Here is a 10370-nt window from a genome sequence, read left to right as displayed (position 1 = left end):
CAACCCTTTAGTTTCAATTACTGTGCTTAGGTCACACCACCACCATCCCTTCCCCCTTCACGCACGCACACACACACACAGAATCCTACCAACTTTAGGAACCACCCTAAGCATCCATCACTAGGCCTAGCTCCCTCCCCCCCCCCCCTTCCTCCTCACCCTTGTACACTTACACACACACACACACACAAATCCTACCAGCTTAAGGAATCATCCTGAGCATCCATAAGTGTACCTAGCTCACCCTCCACCCCCCCTTTCCCCATTTCCTCATACACAAAAAAACAAAATAAAACAAAACAAAAAAACCCAACTAAAAACCCAAACAAAAACTCCCAATCCTGCCAAGGAACAAACCAAAGCTTCCATTACTGAGCTTAACTCACACCCACCCTCTTCCCTTCACACACAAACACACACTCACACAAACACACACTCACACAAACACACACTCACACACACTTTCACTTTCTCGTATGCGTACACAGTAATTCTCACCACCCCCTCCTCCCACTCGATTTTTTTTTCCTACCCTCGTCTAATATCACTTACAGTAAAAAGACGTTAAACTAAAGAACGAACGAACGAACACACAAACATACACTCACACAAACCCACACTCACACAAGCAAACACACACAAAACCCCCATCATCAGGCCCTTAATTCATCAACAACAACAACAACAAAAAATCCCAAACTAAACCCCGTCACTGCGCCTTGCGAGCCTTGACGCGCTTGCGGGTCGGAGAGGACTCTGAGGGGTTCGCCTCCGCGAAGGCCTCCGCTCCGCCACCCAGCCCCTGATGGCGATGCTGCTGATGCTGCTGCTGCTGCTGGGCGAAGCCCTGCATCTGGCCCAGGGCCTGGGTCACCATTGGCACCACCTGCAGAAAAAAAAAAAAAAAGTGTTAAAGAGTTCGACCAGAGCGGAAAATACTGACCCTCTTGAGTGACGGGCGCAATAGCCGAGTGGTTAAAGCGTTGGACTTTCAATCTGAGGGTCCTGGGTTCCAATCACTGTGACGGTGCCTGGTGGGTAAAGGGTGGAGATTTTTACAATCTCCCAGGTCAACATATGTGCAGACCTGCTAGTGCCTGAACCCCCTTCGTGTGCATATGCAAGCAGAAGATCAAATAGGCACGTTAAAGATCCTGTAATCCATGTCAGCGTTCGGTCGGTTATGGAAACAAGAACATACCCAGCATGCACACCCCCGAAAACGGAGTATGGCTGCTACATGGCGGGGTAAAAACGGTCATACACGTAAAAGCCCACTTGTGTGCATACGAGTGAACGCAGAAGAAGAAGAAGACCCTCTTGAGTGCTGCTGCTAAAACCTTGGTGAAATCAGATCAAAAGTTAAAAAAAGAAAAATGTGTTTATATGTTTGACCAGAGTGGCAGGTATTACTGACTCCTTGTCTGCTAAACCATGGTGAAATGAGATCAAAAAAGAAAAAAAAAAGTGTTAACTCACTCCGGACGATCGAGGTAAGGTAGCGTTGTGGACGACGGAACGCTATAGCGGTTTCAACAATTAAAAATTTGTGCACGTGTTCCTCATGGGGTAGCACAAAAATCGCAGCTACACTGGGCATTGCGAACGTGTCAAGGGTCGAATGGAAAGTTTCTCTGTGAGGTTTCCGTGACATATACACTTGCTGGCCAGCCGCTGATCTTGGTACCACACATGACAAGCTAATCTGCATACATATTGAAAATGGCGTCGCAGGCAATACAAGTGGAAATTTTTGGAGTGAACTAGATCACGACAGCTGCTTTTTACTGCTGCTGTTGCTGAAGTGTTTGAAATGCTTCAAACTGAAGGTTTTGACATCGACGAGGAAGATGAAGACATTGAATAAAAGTATCTGCAGTGAAGAAAGCTACCAGCAAAAAGGTATTGACAGTAACTCTGCTTCTGAGGGCTGTGAAGAGAGGGATGGGAGTGGGTGTACACACGACGTTAGAAGAGGGATCAGTGGGTCAAGTGAGTGAGTGTGTGTGTGTGTGTGTGTGTGTGTGTGTGTGTGTGTGTGTGTGTGTGTGTGCTTGTTTATATTTGTGTGAGTGTGTGTGTGTGTGTGTGTGTGTGTGTGTGTGTGTGTGTGTGTGTGTGTGTGTGTGTGAGTCTGTCAGTGAGGGAGTGAGTGTGTGTGTGTGTTTGTGTACGTATGTGTGCGTGCGTGCGTGTGTGTGCTTATTTATATTTATTTATTTTATTTATTTATTTTTTTAATCTGTTCTATAAGTATTCTTATTCACATTCTTTTTATTTCATTTCCTTTTTCTTTCTGTTTCATTCATCCATTTGTTTATTCAAGTATCTATCTATTCATGTATTTAATCTTTTATCTATCTTATTTTTATTCGACTGTATTTCAATTTCCCTCAGAGCCTGACAAAGCCCTTTGGCCAGTTACGCTGCTGGTCAGGCATCTGCTCAGCAAATGTGGTGTAGCGTATATGGATTTGTCCAAACACAGTGACACCACCTCCAGGGCTCCCTGAACAACTGAACGTGGTTTGCACTGAACACAGAAAACAGAATGCTTTATTATCTCCATAGGAAATTAATTCATGGTGTAAAACATACAAGCAGTGCACAAGAATCAGTCAGTCGATAGGTATGCATATAAAAGACGTAACATGCTTAGATATCAACTTAAAGTAAACCATGTGTACAATAAACACGGGAGTGTGTGTGTGTGTACAGAAATACGCTGAATAGCATATATATATATATATATATATATATATATATATGCTATTCAGCGCATTTCTACACACACACACTCCCCTAAACACACACACACACACATACATGAATGTACATACACACAAACACTCATACACACACACACACACACACACACACATACAAACCCACACACCCACCCCATCCCACCACACACACACACACACACACACACATACAAACCCACACACCCACCCCATCCCACCACACACACACACACAGACCCACACCCCCAGACAAGTCAAGTGAAGTGTAACTTCATCTCACATGATAAATTACATTGTGGCCTCATTAACTCATTCAAACCCACAACTACATGCCTCCTACAACTCCCATGGACCCCAGCACTACATTAGACCATTGCACAAAAAAAAGAAAAAAAAAACCCCAAAAACAGGATGGTTCACTAAAACGGCGAAAATCGTTGGAGAATTGTTGATCCAATCTGTCAAACAAAGCTTTATTTTCATGCTTCCGGAATCCATAAACTGTTCAGTTTAGACAAACAGTCAAACAAAATAAGGATAGTGTGATGGTACGATACCTGGTCCACAGGGGAAGTAATCATGGTACGAGTTAACTTGTAAATGGAGGAGAATGAGTTAACATAATCATCACATTTATATTTAACTGTTCAGTTTAGAACACCAAACAAAATAAGGATAGTGTGTTGGTACGATACCTGGTCAACAGGGGAAGTAATCATAGTACGAGTTAACTTGTATCCGGAGGAGAATGAGTTAATATAATCATCACATTTATATTTAACTGTTCAGTTTAGAACGCCAAACAAAATAAGGATAGTGTGTTGGTACGATACCTGGTCCACAGGTGGAGTAATCATGGTACGAGTTAACTTGTACCTGGTGCTGAATGAGTTAATGTAATCATCACATATATATATATATATATATATATATAATAGTAAAGAGTGGTAACTCTCTCCATTCACAAGGTACACAACTTCAAGTCAGTGCTGCTTACGCAACCGATTCAGCTAGCACACAGGCAAACAAAAGGCACACTGGAACAAACCCAGACACTTTCTCAAAAAGGAAGCGCCAGGCCTGTCCCTATACCGATCATTCGACATGTGCACACAGCAGCAAAGACAGAAGAAATGTGAAAACACAAACTAGCCCTTATTCAAGACTGGCACAGCCTCTTTAATCCTGAACAAGCCACACAGAACACATGCACAATGCAGAACAAACGCATGGTTGCCTCGGTGGTTTTTCAACTGGAAATTAACAAATAATGAGGCCAGGAGATTAAATGATTAACAAATAGTAAAGAGTGGTAACTCTCTCCATTCACAAGGTACACAACTTCAAGTCAGTGCTGCTTACGCCACCTATTCAGCCAGCACACACACACATATATATATATATATATAACCAAAAACAAGAGAGGCAAGGCCTTCAAGACTCACTTGTGATACACTGAAAAAAAATATCCAAGCTTTTTATGTATTGTGTATAATTTCAAAATGTAATGTTTAAGATGAGAAAGATCAGTTTAAAGCAAATTAAGTCCCCTTGCATAATTACGGAATAATTTCCCTTTTTTACTATCTGCACCAAAACGTTTGCAAAATAACTAAAACTTCCATGCTTAGCAAAAGAAGTTCCTGTTTGAACAAAAAATGATAATAATGACTGCTCTTGTTGTTGGGTCAGAATATCAGATCAAAGTGCCAAGTTTAGAGAATACAAAAAATATAAATATAACAGTAAATGCAGTTTGCATATAATTAGGCTTCATTTTTTATTTTTTTTTGTGCCCATCCCAGAGGTGCAATATTGTTTTAAACAAGATGACTGGAAAGAACTGATTTTTTCCTATTTATATGCCTAATTTGGTGTCAACTGACAAAGTAGTTGCAGAGAAAATGTCAATGTTAAAGTTTACCACAGACACACACACAGACAACCGAACACTGGGTTAAAACATAGACTCACTATGTTTACACAAGTGAGTCAAAAAACCCTGAACACTCACAGTCTGATAGTTGTAGACGACCAGCACCACCACACCGATGACCAGCAGAATGAGGAAGGAGCCTGGAGTCAGCTCCTGATCCACCATCTTCCGCTGAAAAACGGAAAGTTCTCTATCTTTCAATCCATCCAGTTATTTATCTATTCATTCATTCGTTCGTTTATTTAAATATTCAAGCTCTTCATTTATCTATTTGTTTATCTATTTATTATTTATTTATGCATTTAAGTTCTTTATTTACTTATCTATTTATATCTTTTATCTGTTTATTCATGTATTTATTCTTGTGGGTCCTCCAACCTAAAGGAAGGTGACAGGGTGGTTAACTCTTGCGCCCCCACAGGCAACTTTAGTCGACAAGACAGTTCACCATCACAGGTGACTTTAGTCAACTAGACAGTTCACCATTACATGTGTTTAGGCGAATTGAACTGACTAGAAAGTTCACCATCATAGACTACTTTAGTCAACTTTAGTCGACTAGACAGTTCACCATTACATGTGTTTAGGCGACTTGAACTGACTAGAAAGTTCACCATCATAGATGACTTTAGTCAACTTTGGTCGAATAGGCAACTCATTATAGATGTTTAGGCGACTTGAATTGACTAGAAAGTTCACCATCATAGGCGACTTTAGTCAACTTTAGTCGAATAGGCAGTTCACCTTTACATGTGGTTAGGCGACTTGAACTGACTAGAGAGTTCACCATCATTGGTGACTTTAGTCAACTTTAGTCAAATAGGCCGTTCACCATTATAGATGTTTAGGCAACTTGAACTGACTGAAAGTTCACAATCATAGACGACTTTAGTCAACTTTGGTCGACTAGACAATTCACCATTACATGTGTTTAGGCGACTTGAACTGACTAGAAAGTTCACCATCATTGGTGACTTTAGTCAACTTTCGTCGAATAGGCCGTTCACCATTACATGTGTTTAGGTGAATTGAACTGACTAGAAAGTTCACCATCATAGATGACTTTAGTCAACTTTGGTCGAATAGGCAACTCATTATAGGTGTTTAGGCGACTTGAACTGACTAGAAAATTCATCATCATAGGCGACTTTTAATCAACTTTAGTCAAATAGGCAGTTCACCATTACATGTGTTTAGGCGACTTGAACTGACTAGAGAGTTCACCATCATAGGCGACTTGAGTCAACTTTAGTCGAATAGGCAGTTCACCATTATAGATGTTTAGGCAACTTGAACTGACTAGAAAGTTCACCATCATAGGCGACTTTAGTCAACTTTAGTCGACTAGACAGTTCACCATTACATGTGTTTTGGCGACTTGAACTGACTAGAAAGTTCACCATCATAGACGACTTTAGTCAACTTTAGTCAAATAGGCAGTTCACCATTTTGGTGTTTAGGCGACTTGAACTGACTAGAAAGTTCACCATCATAGGTGACTTTAGTCAACTTTAGTTGACTAGACAGTTCACCATTATAGATGTTTAGGCGACTTGAACTGACTAGAAAGGTCACCATCATAGGCGACTTTAGTCAACTTTAGTCGAATAGGCCGTTCACCATTATAGATGTTTAGGCGACTTGAACTGACTAGAGAGTTCACCACCATAGGTGACTTTAGTCAACTTTAGTCGAATAGGCAGTTCACCATTTTGGTGTTTAGGCGACTTGAACTGACTAGAAAGTTCACCATCATAGGTGACTTCAGTCAACTTTAGTCGAAAAGGCAGTTCACCATTTTGGTGTTTAGGCAACTTGAACTGACTAGAAAGTTCACCATCATAGGTGACTTCAGTCAACTTTAGTCGAATAGGTAATTCACCATCAGAGACGTTTAGGCGACTTGAACTGTTGTACACACAAACACACACGCACACTTGAGCAAACAAAGAGCCCCAGACAAAATGTAACCACACACTGAACATTCAAAATAACCCAAAGAAATTGTACATGAAAATGTAAAGAGACAGAACAGAGATGGAACTGTGAATGACAAAAATCCACCCCCCCCCCCAACCCCCCTCACCCTTTCTTTATTATTACTGTTTCTGTTTTCTTTCCAACCTGTGAAAAGGTTCATGTGAAATAGTATTCATTTATAATTTTAAAAAAAAAAACAACCTCCAAGAGCAACATGCAACTGTGGGCCACCAACATCTCTCTCTCTCTCTCTCTCACCTTGGGTTCGAACATGAACTTGTAGTGCTTGAAGGACATATTGGCCGTGAAGGACACCTCTGGGTTCACAAACTCGTACTGGGATCTGGGCAGCGAGCATTCCAGGCGCAGGGTGTACTTCTGCAAGCAGTGCACCCTCCCCCACGTTAGTGGCACCCATGGAGAAAAAAAAACAACAACAAAAAAAACCGTCCATGGAAAAAAGAGGCATCAGTATTCTCTCTCTCTCTCTCTCTCTCTCTCTCTCCCCACCTGCCTCTTTATCTGACATGCCACATATATTACCCATCAAGCAGACATGCCAAGCCTTCTGATTTCTTTTCTCGAACAAATCAGAAGTTTGGGGTTTTTTTGCTGTTGTTATTTTAAGAACACTCAGTCACATTGGCAAATATACATTCACAAGCAATAATTTAAATAAAAACACTATTTATATTGTTATCATCATTGTTATTGCTTCTAGCCCAATACTCAGCTTATTTGTATTTTGTATTTGTATTTTTTTTTATCACAACAGATTTCTCTGTGTGAAATTCGGGCTGCTCTCCCCAGGGAGAGCGCGTCGCTACACTACAGCACCACATTTTTTTTTTTTTTTTGTATTTTTTCCTACATGCAGTTTTATTTGTTTTTCCTATCGAAGTGGATTTTTTTCTACAGAATTTTGCAAGGAACAACGCTTTTGTTGCGTGGGTTCTTTTTACGTGGCGCTAAGTGCATACTGCACAAGGGGACCCTCGGTTTATTGTCTCATCTGAATGACTAGCGTCCAGACCACCACTCAAGGTCTAGTGGAGTGGGAGAAAATTTCGGCGGCTGACATCACAGATTAACATAGGCCTACAGATGGGCCAACAGCAAAGTGAGAGCTGTATGATCAATAGTTTCTCCACAGCAATGAGCTAACTTAAATCTTTTGAGAAGGACTATGACTCTCAAACTAGGAGGCAAGACTGCACTGGCTCTTAGTGCTGCAACCTTGGGGTGCTACTTGGCCTTTGGGAACCATCTCCAACACCGACAGTCCTAAAACCCACTTGGCCAGGAGAGTGGGGACGTAACTTGGGCAAGACACACTCTCCACTATAATCAAATTCTTGTCCAGATTGTCAGGACAGCAGTTGCCTTGTCTACTGTTTTACTGGTCATCGTCAGACACGACTATCTATCAAACATACACTGCGTTTAGCTGGCTGAAAGGGCTATATAATACGTCTATTACTATTATTATTATTATAAGCATTAATAACAAATATCATTCTTTTCATCAACATCATCATCATTTTACTTCTTCTTACTATCACTCTTATTATCATTACCATCATTTATTATCATTATTATTGTTACTTGTCATCATTATCATTAATATATTATCATTCTTGACACTGTCATCATTCCTCTTTCTTTCATTACAATTATTATTACCATTATCATTTTCAATTGTTTGATTACCGTTATCACTATTACTGTATCACAGTATTACTAGCAACACCACCATCACCACCCATGCCCAAAGAAACATGACTATCACAGTCACTCACAGTGCTGTCAATCATCACCCCCATCACCATCACCAACACTATGACGACACAGTACTACTATCATCACCACCATCACCATCACCATGACGACAAAGTATTACCATCAACATCACCATCACCATGACGACACAGTATTACTATCATCATCACCACCCATCACATCGCATGACGACACAGTATTACTATCAGCACCACCATCACCATGACGACACAGTATTACTATCATCACCACCATCACCATCACCATGACGACACAGTATTACAATCAACATCACCATCACCATGACAACACAGTATTACTATATCATCACCCATCACCATCACCAATGACGACACAGTATTACTATCATCATCACCATCACCATGACGACACAGCAGACTATCACAGTCACTCACGGTGCTGTCCATCTGCAGGGTGGGGAAGTAGAAGAAAGTGGAGCGGCCCAGAGTGATGCTGTGCACCGGGGAGTCCGGGCTGTCCTCACGTACAGGCGGGGCCTGACACACTCACACACACACACACACACACACATGCATAATCATCCATGCACACACACGCACACAAATGCATAATCACCCCCCCCCCCCCCACACACACACACACACATGCATAATCGCCCCCACACACACACCACGACCCACACCCACACACACACACACACACATGCAAAATCGCCCACACACACCACACCACACCACACACACACATTCACACACACGCACATGTAAACATGCACACATACATGTGTACACACACACACACACGTGTAATCATGTACACATACACAACACACACATACACACACACAAGTAATCATGCACACGCACACGTGTAAACATGTACAAACACACATTGTAAACACACACAAATACACACACATATAGTGTACACCAACAAACACCGCCCTCCCCCCCCACCACCACCACCCCTCTCCCCACACACACAAACACACATGTATACAAACATGTGTAAACACACACATACACTTGTACACAAACACATATGTATATACACACACATACATGTATACACTCACACATGTGTACACACACACACATGTACATATAAACATGTACACATGCACACGCATACACAAACACACACACTGTGGTACACACACACACATATAATATATATAGTTACACACTCATGTGCACAAACACACACATACACGCTCACAAAAACACACACTTATACAAAAACAAACATACACATGCACACAAACTCTCTCACACTGTAACACAGTCACACACACACACACACACACACATACACACCAAACCTACCCATTCCACCCACAACCCATACATTCCTAACACACAAACACACGCACTTATACACAAGCACACACACACACACACACACACACACACATGCGTGTGCGCACATCACCTGCCCCTCCAAAACACATACCTCCAACACCCATGCACACACAGACACAAACACACACACGCACACATACAACACCTACACACAAACACAACCATACACACACACTACACACACACACACACACACACACACCTTGAGACTGGCCAGAAACTCCTCGGCAGTGACGACGTTGCCGCTGATGTCCACCTGGTTCATTCGGCGGAATGCGATGATGTGGATGTCTGTGAAGTCCTGGTCCACTACCTGCAGGCATCGCATTGCAATGTGTTGTATCACGTTGCATTGTGTTGCACTGAATTGTGCTGTTTTGTATTACATTGTGTTGTGTTGTACTGTGTTGCAATGTTTTGCACTGTGAATGTGTTGTGTTGTAGTATGTTGTATTGTTGTTGTACAGTGTTGTGTTGTACTGTGTTGCATTGTATTGTGCTGTGTTGTTCAGCACTGTGTTGTATTGCATTGTGTTGTACTGTACAGTGCTGTATTGTGTGGTACTGTATTGCATTCTGTCGTAT

The 10370-nt window shown here is 41.6% G+C and overlaps 2 protein-coding genes across 2 annotated transcripts in view; both read right to left on the bottom strand.

Moving 5' to 3' along the window:
* Positions 1-10370, bottom strand: part of LOC143277449 (BOS complex subunit NOMO1-like) — a 77377-nt gene that overhangs the window by 24588 nt on the left and 42419 nt on the right. The window lies entirely within an intron of this gene.
* LOC143277347 (BOS complex subunit NOMO1-like) overlaps positions 210-10370 on the bottom strand; it is a 15266-nt gene continuing 5105 nt past the window's right edge. Inside the window, exons 5-9 of the mRNA XM_076582132.1 lie at positions 9988-10098; positions 8859-8960; positions 6922-7041; positions 4762-4854; positions 210-886 (exon numbers count right to left, since the gene is read on the bottom strand). Of these exons, the coding sequence (XP_076438247.1) occupies positions 710-886; positions 4762-4854; positions 6922-7041; positions 8859-8960; positions 9988-10098 (603 nt within the window). The 3' untranslated portion in view covers positions 210-709. The remainder of the gene's footprint in view (positions 887-4761; positions 4855-6921; positions 7042-8858; positions 8961-9987; positions 10099-10370) is intronic.

Source organism: Babylonia areolata, chromosome 34 (genome assembly GCF_041734735.1).
Source record: "Babylonia areolata isolate BAREFJ2019XMU chromosome 34, ASM4173473v1, whole genome shotgun sequence".
Lineage (NCBI taxonomy): Eukaryota > Metazoa > Mollusca > Gastropoda > Neogastropoda > Buccinidae > Babylonia > Babylonia areolata.
The sequence above is the reverse complement of the archived record's forward strand: the minus strand, read 5'-3'. Positions and strand labels throughout refer to the sequence as shown.